We start from the raw sequence: 16,928 nt of genomic DNA on the forward strand, positions 1-16,928 counted from the left end.
GCCTGGTACAATAGATTCTGAATACACATTTGTAAAATAAATGAAGAAAAATTACAGAATTGTCTGCCTTAATTCATTTGATTGTACTGTCTAGCCTAAGATGCAGGAAGGAATAGTGATCAAAGAAAATAGTGCTGCAATAGGACAGTACAAATGATATCCATCAGTAGAATTAAAAATGAACACAGTTGAATTAAAATACTTGACAAAAATACACTAAAAATTAGGAAGAAGTCAACCACTTAACAGTTTAACTGGAACTCCCCTTGGGCAGTGTGTTTGTTTATGCATTATCTCAAGCATTGCTCAGGCAGGTGTCATTTCAACCAGTTGATTCTCCTGTTGAATAAATTTGACAAAACTATTATTTTTTATATTTCTTGTTATATTATTATCTTATAAAATTAATGGAAAATATGAAATTTTTGACCATCCTGTGTTTAAATAATTGGACAGGTAAGTGGTTAAAGTACTCTAAGTTTTGTACAAGTAGACCCATGCCAGACAAGCGGCACCCATCTTACATGGGAGCAAGCAGACCTTTGCTGCACATGCGTTACCCCCAGACACAAGAATGCGACCTTCTACCAACTCCAAGCTGGGTGTTCATTCTACTTCCTCATGGCGTGGGGCAGTAGAGGTGAAGAATTATTAGCTGACCTAATTGTGGATGAGGACAATTAGCAGAGAAGGCAGCAACCAGATCCCACTACTGGAGACAGTGAGTCCCACAGTGCAACCCTTGCCCTGAAGCCTACTTCCTGAAGAGACCAGAGAGCTGATTATGTTTCCCATCTACCAACAGGAACAAGGACATGCCCTGATGTGGACAGTAGCCATAGTCTGGGGGGAACAGACAGAGGCTTCAGGTGCACCTCAAAATAGGCCCTAAGTCTAGGCATAGAAAATCATGATTGGCTGGATCCCAAGACCGCAAATCTTGGAAAGAAACCACATACTGAATAACACAGGAATATTTTCTTTGACACAATCTCTTTGATTTTTTAATTTTGTTTCAATTTTACATTTTCCTTCATTGAGTTTTTTGAGGAGGCTTTTTCTCCCCCTTTCATTTTTTAGTTTCTTTCTTTTTCTCTTTTTTCCCTTTCAACTTTTTTCTCTCCTTTCTTACCTTCTTTTATTTTCTGATTTTGTTCTCTGTTTACCTTTTTTCTTCTTTTTCTTGTCTGTTCTTTCCTTTGACTATTGCAAAACACTATTAATTTCCTTTTACTCCTCACTACCACTCTTTATCTTACTTTTCTCTACTCTTCATTGATTTCTCAAATTTTCCTTTTTTTCATTGCCTGGCACCTTACTCCTCTACCCTTGTTAGTATAACTACTAAGCTTTATGACTCCCTAGATAGCTAGACAGCTCTATGCTATTGCTATTGAGTACTGTTCTTTTGTTAGTAAAGGTAAATGTGTTCCATTTGGTACATATTTACTGTAGGTCAATATCTGGTTTCTCTTAGGTTTATACCATAATTATAGATCTCCTTTCTATGGTTAAGTATGGTACTTTATTGGTCCTTAGGGTTTGTCAATATTAAGTTTGTACCTACTGCAATAATTGATACTGCTAGCCAAGATGACACACAGTTGCTATTAATTGGTTTTCATGGGATGACAATATCTGGATTGCTTTGGGATCATTAACAATGCTGTGAACTATTCCTAGAAAACTGAGTAATGGGCCAAATATGCCTCAACCTCCATCTCAAATAAATGGTGGTGGTTGGAATCTGGGACAGGAGCAAAGGTCAATAGCCACACCCAGAAGACATCATTGAAAAGTAGGGAGGGAAAGGGGATGGAAATAAGAATTAAGATATATTATGTATATGTACTAATTCCACTCAAGGGATGTAAACATTAGGTACTACAAATATGTACTAGTAAAGAAAATAACCTCAACAAAGTAAAATTTTTATCTTTATTAGTACACGCTTGCAGTGCATAATGATCACATTCACTATGGGATGTTGGTACATGTGCACAACACATCTGAATCTGTTTTACATTCTCTTCCCCTCTTCTCTATTCTCCGTCCCTCCACCTTTTGGGTTCTTTCCCATTTGCAAAAGATATCAGTACTAAGTTAAAAATAGAAATAAACTTTAGATTTCATTAAGGATGTCTGAAAAAATTTTGCAGTAATCACTAAAAAAATTGAAATAGAGGATGTAACTCATAAGTTGGTAAAAGGGGGAAAAATGAGGATAGGGTAACTGGGAAGCTCAGATAGTCACCAAAGAATAAGAGAAATGTTAAGGCAAGAAACAGAGGAAAAAGAATAAGTAGGTAAAGCTCTGAAGATTGTGTAAATAAATGTGGTTTAGAACTTTTCAGGTAATTTGAACTCATAGAAAGACCTTAAAGAAGATTTAAATGAAAAGAGAGACATTCTATGTTCCAGGAAGGTTCGATTTTTTTCCTTTTTCTTTTTGTGAGTATATATAATGATTACATTCAGCATGGGGAGTTGATACATGTACCGAACACATTTTAATACTTCTTACTTTCTCTTCTCATTACCTCACTTCCCCAACCCCCTCCCTCCATCTCTTAGCAACCTTCTCATTTGCAAAAGATCTGTCTCCTTGTATTCTGTTATTTATCTTTTACATTGCTCTTTACTTTATTTACATGTTTGTTTTCTTATATAAGAGAAACCATGTGATATTTAAGCTTGTGAATCTGATTTATTTCACAATATTATGACCTTAAGGTGGATCTATTTTCCAACAGATGAATCAAATATATCTTTCTATACTGCAGAGTAGTACTTCATTGTGTATAAATACCACATGATATGATCCCATTTGTTGATTCTGGATTTTACTGTGTAATTGGGGTTCTGCTCAGAAAGTTCCTGCCTATGTCTATGTTTTCAAGACTTCCACCTATTTTATATTCCAGAAGATTAAATGTTTCTGTTTTATATTTAGATAATTGATTCATTTTGATTTTACCATAGTATATGGTGAGAGATTAGAAGATGGCATTGCCCTGATTCTAAAACTAGACAAGGATCGAACTATAAAAGAAAACTACTGGCCAATTTCTTTAATGAACATTGATACAAAAATCCTCAACAGTATTCTGATAAACAGAAATAATCATATTATTGAAAAGATCATACATCATGACCAACTAGGGTTCATTCCATGGATGCAAATATGGCTCAACATATGCAAGTCAATAAGTATAATAATCACATAAATAGAAAAGAGGACAAAAATCTTATGATCATCTCAAAAGATGCAGAAATATCCATTCATGATAAAAACTCTGAAGAAAATCGTTACAGAAAGATCTTACCTCAATCTGATAGAACTCATTTATGTCAAACCTACCATTCACATTATATTAAATGGGGAAAAGCTGAAATCTTTCCCTCTAAAATCAGAAAGAGAACAAGGATGTTCACTATCACTACTCTCGTTTAACATACTACTCAAAACATTAAATAAAAGGGTCATGTATAGGAAGGGAAGAAATCAAATTATCATTATTTTCAGATGATGTGATCCTCTGCACAGAAGACTCAAAAAATTCTACCAAAAGACTCCTAAAACTAATAAATTCAACAAGGAAGGAGGATACAGAATCAACACACAAAAATCAATAACATTCCTAGGCACTGAGAAAGAAATTAGGAAAACAATACCACTCACAGTAGCACCAAGAAATAGTAAATACTTAGAAGTAACCTAACCAAAGAAGTGAAGGACCTCTACAGTGAAAACTACAGTACTCTGAAAAAGGAGATTAAATAGAATATCAGAAAATGGGAAGATATCTTCTGTTTATGGACAGGCGTGACCAGTATTGTCAAAATGACCATACTTCTAAAATTGATATTCCTCACAGAACTGGGGAAAACAATCCTAAAATTCATATGGAGCCACAGGAGACCCATAATAGCAAAAGCAATCCTGGGCAAAAAGAGTAAATTAGGCTCCACCGTGATCTGAAATTTCAAGTTATATTACAAAGCTACTGTGATAAAAACAGCATGGTTCTTGCCAAAAACAGACATGTGGATCAATGGAAGAGAATAGAGAATGCAGAAACAAACTCAGGTACATTCAGGCCTCTGATCTTTGAAAAACAGGCCAAATTTTATACTGGAGGAAAGATAGTATCTTTAATAAGTGGTGCTGGGAAAACTGGCTATACACATGCCAGATTGAATCAGATCCATATGGATTTAATGATGTCAGAAAATGATAGGGCCAGGGATTTAACTCAGTGGCACCACACCTACCTCAGGAGCACAAGGTAGTGAGTTTGATCCACTGTACCAAAAAAAAAAGAGATAATTTTCCCTCAAACTCATCAAAAAATCCAATTATACTGCATTTTCTTTGTAATTTAACATGGTTGTAAAATGTGTATAGAAGAACAAAAGACCAAAAATAGCCAAGTATTTCCCAAAGAAAATAAAAAGGTAGAATACTTGCCAAGCCAAATCAGGCTTATTATAAAAGTATAATGATAAAGAAATGTGGACATGGTAGAGGGATGCATAGATGGATTAGAATGAGTAAGAGAAAAATGGTGTTTGAGAAGGAACACCTACACAGATAGGAAAACTGCATCTGTTCCAGAGGATGGTGTTAGGGTTTATATCTAGATGTCCCTGCAATGCCTCATGCACTTGAGAACATGGGTGAAGTTTTTGGGAGGTGATTGGACCAGGGGGCATGATTTATGGAGTAATAGCTGGATGTGATGCTGGCAGGTAAAGCCTGGTGTGAGGAGGTGGATCACTGGGGGTGTGGCTTGGAAGGGTCTATTTCTCTCCCTCTTCCCTTGCTCTGACTCTCTCTTCTTCCTGTCTGACATACCCTGAGCAGTTCTTCTCTGCTATACTGCTCTGCCATGCCATCCCTCCTTGAAGCCAGATGACCATAGACTAAAGTAGGAGAGATGGGCCAGGGATTTAGCTCAGTGGTTCCTCTGCCTGCTTCGCAAGCACAAGGACCCGAGTTCAATCCCCGGCACCAAAAATAAATAAATAAATAAATAAATAAATAAATAAATAAATAAATAAATAAATAAGTAAAATAGGAGAGAGCAATGTCTGAAGCTGTGAGAGTGCAGCTGGACATGCAGAGGAGACCCACAAAGTTGGAGAAGGCAGGGACATAGAATATCTGAGGAAAGCCACAAAGAGTGAGCAAAGCCAGCCCAAGAGAGAGGCCATGAGTGGCAGTGCCACGGGGGTGAGGACACCCAAGCCCTTTAGAGTTCACAACTCACCACAACTGGCCCCGGGTGCTGGACATGGAGGTACAGGATTTAATGTTTGCCTACTGGGTTTCTGTCTTGCTTTAGTCCCATTTCTTTCTATTCCCCTACCTCTCCCTTTTGGCATGAGAATGTTTACTCTCTGCCATTTATGTTTGAAGTGTTTAATTTTCTTTTCATTTTTACTGGTGCTCATAGCTAGGAGTTTGCCTTCAATCTCAGAGAAGACTTTGGACTTGGACTTTCCAGAAATACTGAAATTGTTAAAACTTTGGCAACATTTAGAGAATGGACTAAATCCATTTTGCATAAAAGAATGTGCCTGAGTCTTTTTAGGAGTATAATATTATGGTTTAAGTCTAGATATTTCCCCAAAACTACATGTGCTCATAAGTGGGGCTTTTGAGAGATGATTGGACTACAGGGGCATGATACTTAGCAGTGGATTAGTCCACTGATGAGTTTATAGCTAAAAGTGATGTTGGGAGAAGAAACCTGGTGGGAGGAGCTGGGTCACTTGAGGCGTGGCCTGGAAGAGTATATTTCCCTCCCACTTCTCTTGATTTCTCCATTTCTTTCCCTCTGCTTCCTGCCTGCCATGCCCTGAGCAGTTATTTTCTGCCATGCCTTATCATCCTACATTGGAGCCAGCTAACCATGATCTGAAGCATGAGCAAATGAACCTGTCCTACTTTAAGATAAGTGTCAAGTATTTTTTCTCAGGAATGAGAAAGTGATGATAGAAGGTAACTATCAGTGAGGAGGAGGGAACCTCTTTAACAAACATGAAAGAGAGAGAGAGAGAACTATACTTTTCAATAGAATTAAATGTTTAAATATGAAAGGACAACTTTTAAAACTTTACAAGTGAAAGTAAAGGAAAACATCTTTATGTCACATGGTAAAAATAGAATTTCTTAAGATATAAAACTCATATCCACAGATTGGTAAATTTGACTCTGTCCTAAGTAAGAAACTTTATTCATCAAAATGAAAATCTGACACACAAAATCTAAAGCAAGCCACAAATTGTAGAAGTGATTAAATCACCTATAGCTACCCAAATGTTGGTAACAGTATACATGAAAAATCTCCCTAAACTCAATGAGACATACCAAACAACCAATAAAAAAAATGGACAAAATTCATGAATATGCTTCCATAGAAGCAAAAGAATAAATGGCAAATAAAATAGGAAAACATGTTCGTCTTTATTGGTAATCAGAAAACCTCAAATTAAAGCCACAAGAAGCATTTATATATGCCAATTTCTTTAAATTACAAAGTTTGAAAGTATAGATAAATATGGATATAGAGAATGGTCAGGGAATACAAATATTTAGGGTGACTTTAGAATGCATTAGTCATTATTTAATATAAAAAATGAATATCTTAAGTACCAACAATTGCAATACTAGGACTATACACTACAGAAATTAAACATTGCTAGTATTATTATTTCCAGAAGGACATTTAAAAAAAATAAAACTGGAAATATCCAACATTTTCAATTATAGGTGAATGGTTAAATAAATCATTGTATATTCATACAACAGAATATCATGTAGAAGTAAAAATGAAGAAAAAATATCTATACATGTCATAGGCACATTTCATTGAATGATTTCAGCAAAAAGTAAAATAAAAACTCATGTTAAAGCCAGGCACTGTGACACAGGACTGTAATCTCAGGACTGAGGATGCTGAGGTGGAAGGGTTGTGAGTTCGAGGCCAGTGTGGGCTACATAGTGAGAGCCTGTCTTTCTCAAAAGGGAAGGGGATCAAGAGACAGATGGAGTAGAAAGAGATGGAAGGAGGAGAAGAAAGAGTGAATTAAGATGTCTTATGTACCTGTACTAACGCCGCATGAGAAATGTAAATAGAACACCTCCGCACGGGTACTTGATTGTAACAGAAAGTAGTTCCGGCCCGTGTTGTTTTGGCCGTGGAGCCATAACCGCCATTTCAAGACTGAGTGAGAGGCTGATGGCCAACCAGAGTTCTTAAGAAGCTTTCTTGTCAGGGCGGCAGTAGGAGTAAACTACCCTCTTCTTGCTCTCCCTCAAGAAGCTCCAGATGGCGTCTTCCGTGGGCAACGTGGCCGACAGCACAGTACCAACGAAACGTATGCTTTACTTCCAAGGGTTAGCTGAGTTGGCACATCGAGAATATCAGGCAGGAGATTTTGAGGCAGCTGAGAGACACTGTATGCAGCTCTGGAGACTAGAGCCAGACAATACTGGTGTGCTTTTATTACTTTCATCTATGCACTTCCAGTGTCAAAGGCTGGACAGATCTGTTCACTTTAGCACCCTGGCAATTAAACAGAATCCCCTTCTGGCTGAAGCCTATTTGAATTTGGGGAATGTATACAAGGAAAGAGGGCAGTTGCAGGAAGCAGTTGAACATTATCGACATGCATTACGTCTCAAACCTGATTTCATTGATGGTTATATGAACCTGGCAGCCGCATTGAGGGCAGCAGGTGACATGGAAGGAGCAGTACAAGCTTGTGTCTCTGCTCTTCAGTACAATCCTGATTTGTACTGTGTTTGCAGTGACCTGGGGAACCTGCTCAAAGCCGTGGGTCGCTTGGAAGAAGCCAAGGCATGTTATTTGAAAGCAATTGAGGTACAACCAAACTTCGCAGTAGCTTGGAATAATCTCGGCTGTGTTTTCAATGCACAAGGGGAGATTTGGCTTGCAATTCATCACTTTGAAAAGGCTGTCACCCTTGACCCAAATTTTTTGGATGCTTATATCAATTTAGGAAATGTCTTGAAAGAGGCACGCATTTTTGACAGAGCTGTGGCAGCTTACCTTCGTGTCCTAAGCTTGAGTCCAAATCATGCATTGGTGCAGTGTAACCTGGCTTGTGTATTCTATGAGCAAGGCCTGATAGAGCTGGCAATAGACACCTACAGGCGAGCTATTGAACTGCAACCACATTTCCCTGATGCTTACTGCAACCTAGCCAATGCTCTCAAAGAGAAAGGCAGTGTTGCTGAAGCAGAAGATTGTTACAATACAGCTCTCCAACTGTGTCCCACCCATGCTGACTCTCTCAATAATCTAGCCAATCTCAAACGAGAACAGGGAAATATCGAAGAGGCAGTTCGTTTGTACCGTAAAGCATTAGAAGGCTTCCCAGACTTTGCTGCTGCACATTCCAATTTAGCAAGTGTACTACAACAGCAGGGCAAACTGCAGGAAACTTTGATGCATTATAAGGAAGCTATTCGAATCAGTCCTACCTTTGCTGATGCCTATTCTAACATGGGAAACATTCTAAAGGAGATGCAGGATGTTCAGGGAGCCTTGCAGTGTTATACTCGTGCCATTCAGATTAATCCGACATTTGCAGATGCCCACAGCAATCTGGCCTCCATTCACATGGATTCAGGGAATATTCCAGAAGCAATAGCTTCTTACCGCACAGCTCTGAAACTTAAGCCTGATTTTCCTGATGCTTATTGTAACTTGGCTCATTGCCTACAGATTGTCTGTGATTGGACAGACTATGATGAGCGAATGAAGAAGTTGGTCAGTATTGTGGCTGACCAGTTAGACAAGAATAGATTACCCTCGGTGCATCCTCATCATAGTATGCTATATCCTCTTTCTCATGGCTTCAGGAAGGCTATTGCTGAGCGGCATGGGAACCTTTGTTTGGATAAAATTAATGTCCTTCATAAACCACCATATGAACATCCAAAAGACTTGAAGCTCAGTGATGGTCGACTACGTGTAGGATATGTGAGTTCTGACTTTGGGAATCATCCTACTTCTCACCTTATGCAGTCTATTCCAGGCATGCACAATTCTGATAAATTTGAGGTATTCTGTTATGCCCTGAGTCCAGATGATGGTACAAATTTCCGAGTGAAAGTGATGGCAGAAGCCAATCATTTCATTGATCTTTCTCAAATTCCATGTAATGGAAAAGCAGCTGACTGCATCCATCAGGATGGAATTCATATCCTTGTGAATATGAATGGTTATACGAAAGGTGCTCGAAATGAGCTCTTCGCTCTCAGGCCAGCTCCTATTCAGGCAATGTGGCTGGGATACCCTGGGACTAGCGGTGTGCTTTTTATGGATTATATCATCACTGATCAGGAAGCTTCACCAGCTGAAGTTGCTGAGCAGTATTCTGAGAAACTGGCTTATATGCCCTACACTTTCTTTATTGGTGATCATGCTAATATGTTCCCTCACTTGAAGAAAAAAGCAGTCATTGATTTTAAGTCCAATGGCCACATTTATGACAATTGGATAGTTCTGAATGGCATCGATCTCAAAGCATTTCTTGATAGTCTACCAGATGTGAAAATTGTTAAGATGAAATGTCCTGATGAAGGAGACAAAGCAGATAGCAGTAACACAGCTCTTAATATGCCTGTCATTCCCATGAATACTATTGCAGAAGCAGTTATTGAAATGATTAACAGAGGACAGATTCAGATAACAATTAATGGATTCAGTATTAGTAATGGACTGGCCACTACACAGATCAACAACAAGGCTGCCACTGGAGAGGAGGTTCCTCATACCATTATTGTAACCACCCGTTCTCAGTATGGTTTACCAGATGATGCCATTGTGTACTGTAACTTTAATCAATTGTATAAAATTGACCCATCGACTTTGCAGATGTGGGCAAATATTCTGAAACGTGTTCCCAATAGTGTGCTCTGGCTGTTGCGTTTTCCAGCTGTGGGAGAGCCCAATATTCAACAGTATGCACAAAACATGGGCCTGCCTCAGAACCGTATCATTTTTTCCCCTGTTGCTCCTAAAGAGGAGCATGTCAGGAGAGGCCAGCTGGCTGATGTCTGCCTGGACACTCTGCTCTGTAATGGGCACACTACAGGGATGGATGTCCTCTGGGCAGGGACACCGATGGTGACTATGCCAGGAGAGACCCTTGCTTCTCGAGTTGCAACTTCTCAGCTCACTTGCTTAGGTTGTCTTGAGCTTATTGCAAAAAATAGACAAGAATATGAAGACATAGCTGTGAAACTGGGAACTGATTTAGAATACCTAAAGAAAATACGTGGCAAAGTCTGGAAGCAGAGAATATCTAGCCCTCTGTTCAACACCAAACAATACACAATGGAACTAGAGCGGCTCTATCTGCAGATGTGGGAGCATTATGCAGCTGGCAACAAACCTGACCACATGATTAAGCCTGTTGAAGTCACTCAGTCAGCCTAATAAAGACTCTATATAGGAGAATTACCCCTATACCTGAGCCTCAATCTTCTGGGGGAAAGGGAACTAGATAACATACTTTTTACTTATCTGTACAGTACCATGTTGCAGATGGGTGATATATAATGATAATAGAATAGCACAGCCAGACTTGCTTCCTGCACAGTAGGGAGAAACACAAGAGATGGGAAAATGCTGTTCCACAAGAATCGCCAGATTTTGCATCAACCAAGTCTGGAAGGTCTGATCTCCCTTGGTCTTCCATGGGATGGTTATTGTGGAGGGGAGATACAGATTGTTCAGCCCTTTTGTGATTCCATGGATTGATTGAGTCTTCTGAATTAGTTTTTTTTTTCTTTATATTTTTGGTTTTGGAGCTTCTAAAAATATTTGATTTCAGGCATTTTTATCATGTGAAGTATTTTTGATTCTCTTGAGATAAGGTTTTAAACTAAAATGTTGCTCCCTGTTTTAGTTTCTAAACTCTGACAGATTAAGGAGGACTTTGCTGGTATAGTCTTTTTATAGGTTTTATAAACCACTTGAGCCTGTATCAGTCATTTTAGTGTCTGACCTGATATTTGGAGCTATCTATGCATTTTTGGTTTAAATGATGACTCAAGATTTTTCCTGGTCTTATTTCCTATTACCTTCTCTCTTCCACCTCACTCCCTTTAAAAATTCTCCTGTAACTAAGCTAACAAAATCATGCCTGATTCAAAACAACCCAGAGTATTTCTCTTAAACACATCATCTGGTGCCAAATGAAAATTTTTAGGAGTAATTTACTAATTATGAAGGGCACAGTTGTGGTACTGTCATTGATGAATATAGTTGTTTTTTTGGTTTTGTTTTTTTGGTTTTTCTGCTTAATTTTGACGTATTTCACCAGTGTTTTATCCTTGACTGCTTCCACAAATGATAGTGTGATAAGATTTTTACCTTCCTTTCTAAAGTTTTTTTTTTTTTAGAGTGAGTCCTGTTCTTCTTATTTCTTTCAGCAGAAATGAAATCCCAGGTAAGTATAAGTATTCAAATATTTGATCAGTAAGTTTCAGTTATCTTCACTACATTAAATAACATTCATTGAAAAATGTGTTATAGGTAAAATTACTGAAGGACCATCTATGTATAAAACTAATTATTTTCCAGACTATGTTAGGGTATTATATAATAACTGCCTTCTGGACTTGGTTTTGAAATCTGTATGGATTCAGCCTCATTTGTAGCCAACTGCACTATTACTTGGTATGGAGTACAAATTAGGCTTTTTAGCAGCTAGAGTTTTTGGTATCAAAAACCATAGGAATAAAGTTATCAAACTTCATAAAGGGTCAGAGTCTTGAGGCTTAAGCCAACATATGAAAATATGTTTGTCTTGCTGTACTACACTTATGATATCAAGTCACAGATAATTTTTTGTCTGCTAGCAGTGTTCTAGATACATAATGTCTTTCCAAAGCTCTGAGGCAGTGCACCTATTCTGTAGTTACAGCTGTTGCCTGAATGTATCCTGGCTGACAAATTATTGAATAATAAGAACTTGAATTTCTGAAAGATTATTACTGCTAACCAAAATCTGAGTAAGGAGTCTTAAATGTAATTCTGCTTCAGAATTACATGTCAATGAACTGTGTAGCTTTCAACAATGTAAATCAAGAAACATCAGTTAAGGGATTTCTCAGTTTATTTTTTATCTGATTGAAATATCAGTTAAGATTGCTAGCAAGGTTGCTGATAAACTGATGTGAAGTTCACTGAGCTGCTCAATGTGAAATGGATACTATATTTCCAATGCCCTCAAGGCTGTAGCCTTACAGCTGTTTTACATAGCACATCATTCCTCCTATAGGGATGAACTTTTCTGGGAAGAAAAGTAGCTGCTCTGGTTAAAGCTTCGCTTATTGTAACGGGCTTTTATTACCAGGTAATATGTCTTTGGAAGACTTAATTCTGAATAGAGATATAGACATTACTGGAAACTAATTTTTTTCCTATTATATTCTGCTTTATCAAAAAAGTAAGACATTTAAATTGTGCTACAGGAATTCAGATGTTGTCTTGCAATCTTTAAATAATAAATGAATAATTTCCCCTTAAAAAAAGAAATGCAAATATCATGTACTACAAACAGGTACTAATAAAGAAAATGATCTTAAAACAAACAATAAACCCCAGGAAATACTAAACAAATATATTCAGTATTGTTTTATTTACACAAGGCTCCCAAATATGAGAAATAAATGATACATGCAATAAGCAGTCCTAATAAAATTTTAGCAAAAAGCTAAGGCATAATAATTACAAAATTCAGGAGGTGATTATCTTTAGGCTAAATGTAGGAGAACACATTAAAAGTAGGATATACAAGGAAGGTTTCAAAATTATTGATATTATTTCCTTTTTGTTGATTGGTACACTGTTATACATTATATTATTGTTCTATAATTTATAAATCAAGGATATATTTCCTTTATTCATAAAATATTATCATTTTTAAATGGTGAAAGGACTAGTTAGATAATTCTGTTGCTGTCTTACCATATTCATTTTCTGATTAACTGCATTACTGACAAGTATTAGAACTTTGAAATCAAGTCAATTGTTTCAGTCCTGGGTTTCTGAGACCACTGAGCTCCATGAATGGGTAACTGGACCAATACCCTTGGTGTTTAGATATATTTTATTTGCTTTTAAATCTACTTCCATCAAGAAATTTGCATGAATTGAAATCCCTCGAAACCACATTAGTTATAAAAATGGGCCACCAATCATCACTTTGAACAAAAATCATTATGAATCTCTGTCTTTTCCTCAACTGCCTTCTGAACATGAAGCAGACTTTTCCCACTCAACCGATGAAAGTTGAGGGATTGGATCATCTTGCAGTCATCAGATCTTTGCTCTACAGAAATTGACAGCTTTCCTGACAGAATGCTTAATATCTAACCTGTTCTGTCCCTCTGATGAATCAGATTAGTTATTTTGTGGAACTAACAGTTAGGTTTCTTATAGTCGCCACTTGTTTGATAGTAAAAATGCTCTCAGGTTTGAGATGGGGTGGATGTGTTACATTTTATCAGTGAGAGAAAATTTCCCTGTTGGCCACTTGGGTTGATCTTTCAGAATGTTGCCTGGAGGATGACTGGATGGTCTTGAAATATTATGGAGCCACTGAGATGAAATGTTAACACTTCCTGCATAAGTGAGAATCTGGAGATAAACCTTAGATCTCTCCACTCATTCTTTTTTTTTTCATTAAGTTTGTTGGTACATTTTAGGTATACAATACAGTTACATTCATCATTGGGATCTTGTACCTTTACATAATGCATCTTGGTTCTTATTTTTTCCCCATTCTCCTGCCCTCCCTTCACCCCCTCCACCCTTCCTTATTTACGAAGACTTTGTTTCCATTTTTTCCCTTTTCTTGTATTTTTTCTTTTCCCTTCTTTTCTTTCCCCTACCCCTCTGACTTCCCCTACTCGTTTAGACCCTTTCTTCCTACTTCACAATATCAATTATACATTTTGATCCTTATTTACACTTTTAGTTTTTCACACCAGAGTAACTATTTGGTATTTACACATGTATCTCCTATTTATTTCACTTGTGAGTATGGCCTCAATTTGCATCCACTTAGCTATAAATGTCTCTAGTTTTTCATTCTTTAAGGCCGAGTAGTACTCCATTTTATAGAAAAACCACATCTTCTTTATCCAGTCTCCAGTTGATGGGCACTTGGGCTGTTTCCAAGTTTTAGCTATTACAAACTGTACCTTTATAAACATGGGTGAGGATATGTCACTGTGGTATGATTCTTTTAATTCTTTGGGGAAGATGCCAAGCAGAGGAATAGCTGGGTCAAATGGGACTTCTAATCCTAGTTGTTTGAGGTATCTCCATATTGATTTCCACAGTGGTTGCATCAGTTTGCACTCCCACCAACAATGAAGAAGGGTTCCTTTCTCCCCACAGCCCCGCCAGCATTTTTTATTGGTTGATTTATTGATAGCAACCATTCTTACTGGGGTGAGGTGGAATCTCAGCATTGTTTTCATCTGCATCTCTTGAGTGACCAGTGAAGGTGAATATTATTTTCATATGTTTATTTGCTCCTTTTACTTCTTTGTCTGACAAATGTCTGTTCATTTCAGATGCCCATTTTTTAATTGGATCTTTATATTTGGGGGGGTCTGATTTTTTTGAGTTCTTTATGTATCTAGATAGTAGACCTTTGTCTGAGGAACAGCTGGCAAAAATTTTTTCCCACATTGTAGGTTGTCTCTTAGCTCTGTTGATGGTTTCTCTTGCAATGCAGAAGCTTTTTAATAAGACAAGATCCCAATTGGTGATTCTTTGTGCTAGTTCCTGTGCTACTGAGGATTTGTTCATAAAGTCTTTTCCTATGCCAATGTCTTCAAGAGTTCTACCTAACTTATCTTCCAGCAAGTTTAGTGTTTTTGCTTTAATATTTAGATCTTTAATCCACTTTGATTTTAGTTTAGTGCATGGCGAAATATAGGGGTCTAGATTTAATCTTTGTGAAAATGAAATCCAGTTTTTCCAACAGCATTTATTAAATAGGCTATCTTTCCTCCAATGAGGGTGGTTGGCTCCTTTGTCAAAGATGAGGTAGCTGAGTATGTCTGGAGTTGTTTCTGCATTTTCTATTTTGTTCCACTGGTCCCTGGGTCTGTTTCTTTGCTGGTACCATGCTGGTTTTTTCACAGTAACTTTTAGTATAGTTTCAAGTTGGGGATTGTGATACCCCTGCCATGTCTCTTGTCGCCTAGAATTGCTTTTGCTATTCTAGGTATCTTCTGGTTCCAAATGAATTTTTGGATTGTTTTCTCTATATCTGCAAAATATACTTTGGGATTTCAGTCAGTATTGCATTGAACCTGTATAGCAGCTTTGGAAGTATGGCCATTTTCACTATATTGGTTCTTCCTACCCAGGAGGAAGGGATGTCTCTCTATTTTCTTATATCCTCTTGAATCTTTTTTTCCAGAGTGTTGTAGTTCTCAATGTAGAGGTCTTTTCCTTCCTTCATTAGATTGATTCCTAGATATTTTATTTTTTGGGTGCTATTGTGAAAGGGATTGATTCCCTAATTTCTCTCTCAGTGAGACTATTACTGGTGCACAAGAAGGCTATTGATTTTTGAGTGTTTATCTTCTATCCAGCTACTCTACTGTATCTGTCAATTAAGTGTAGAAGTTTTTTGGTGGAGTTTTTGGGTCTTCAATGTAGACTACCTTACCATCGGCAAATAACGACAGTTTAACTTCTTCCTTTCCTATCTTTATTCCTTTTATTTCTTTCTTTTGTCTAATTGCATGACTAATGTTTACAAAACTATATTGAACAGGAGTAGTGATAGTGGACATCTTTGTCTTGTTCCTGATTTTAGCGTGAAGGTTTTCAGTTTTTGACCATTTAGTATGATGTTGGCTGTTGGTTTTTCATAAATGGCCTTTATCAAGTTGAGATAAAGACCTTCTATTCCACTTTTCTGCAGAGCTTCTATCATGAATGGGTGTTGAATTTTATTGAATGCCTTTTCTGCCTCTATTGAGGTGATCATATGGTTTTTGTCCTTGACTCTTTTAATATAGTGCATAACATTTATTGATTTGCATATGTTGAACCATCCTTGCATCCCTGGGATAAATCCAACTTGGTCAGGGTGTATGATCTTCTTGATGACCCTCTGTATTCTGTTTGCCAGTATCTTATTGAGGATTTTTGCATCTATGTTCATTAGGGAGATTGACCTGTAGTTCTCTTTTTGGGTTGGGTCTTTCCCTGGTTTTGGAATGAAAGTAACACTTGCTTCCACCAATGAATTTGGAAGTATTGCTTCCCTTTCAATTTCATTGAAAAGTTTAAAGAGTAATGGCAATAGTTCTTCTCTGAATGTCTTGTAGAATTCACCAGTGAAGTCATCAGGACTGGGCTTGTCTTTGTTGGTAAATTTTTAGTTATGTTTTCAATTTCACTGATTGCAATTGGGGTGTTTAGAATTTTTATATCTTCTTCATTCAACTTTGGTAATTCATATGTATGTAGAAATCTGTCCATTTCTTCTGTGTTTTCCGTTTTATTAGAGTGCAAGTTCTCAAAGTAGGTATTGATGATCCTGTGGATTTCTGCGGGGTCTGTTGTAACTTCACCTTTTTCCTTCCTAGTTGTATGGATTTGACCCTTTTCTTTCCTTTTTTTGATAAAGTTGGCTAAGGGTTTATCAATTTTATTTATTCTTTCAAAAAACCAACTCTTTGATTGGTTGATCTTTTGTATTGTTCTCTTAGTCTCCATTGCATTGATTTCTCCTCTGATCTTTATAATTTCCTCCCTTGTACAAGCTTTAGGTTTGTCTTGTGCTCCTTCTTCTAGGAGGTTAAGATTCAGCATTAGGTTGTTTATTTGAGCTCATTCTGTTTTCCT

At 37.3% G+C, this 16,928-nt stretch overlaps 1 protein-coding gene and 1 long non-coding RNA gene across 2 annotated transcripts in view; one reads left to right on the forward strand and one right to left on the reverse strand.

Moving 5' to 3' along the window:
- The window catches only part of LOC110345744 (uncharacterized), a 115,509-nt gene that overhangs the window by 33,145 nt on the left and 65,436 nt on the right, over positions 1–16,928 (reverse strand). The gene's annotated exons all lie outside the window — the stretch shown is intronic.
- Positions 7,203–10,543, forward strand: LOC101710902 (UDP-N-acetylglucosamine--peptide N-acetylglucosaminyltransferase 110 kDa subunit). The gene has a single exon (XM_004864860.4). It carries the CDS (start codon positions 7,338–7,340, stop codon positions 10,476–10,478), a length of 3,141 nt encoding a protein of 1,046 aa, XP_004864917.1. The 5' UTR covers positions 7,203–7,337; the 3' UTR covers positions 10,479–10,543.

The sequence above is a fragment of the Heterocephalus glaber genome, unplaced genomic scaffold, assembly GCF_053883595.1.
Source record: "Heterocephalus glaber isolate CG9 unplaced genomic scaffold, H.glaber_assembly_v1.0 deba00001781, whole genome shotgun sequence".
Lineage (NCBI taxonomy): Eukaryota > Metazoa > Chordata > Mammalia > Rodentia > Bathyergidae > Heterocephalus > Heterocephalus glaber.

What these genes read in the sequence shown, in the direction of transcription:
- LOC101710902 (XM_004864860.4), top strand. Translation starts at nt 7,338, where the DNA reads ATGGCGTCTTCCGTGGGCAACGTGGCCGACAGCACAGTACCAACGAAA.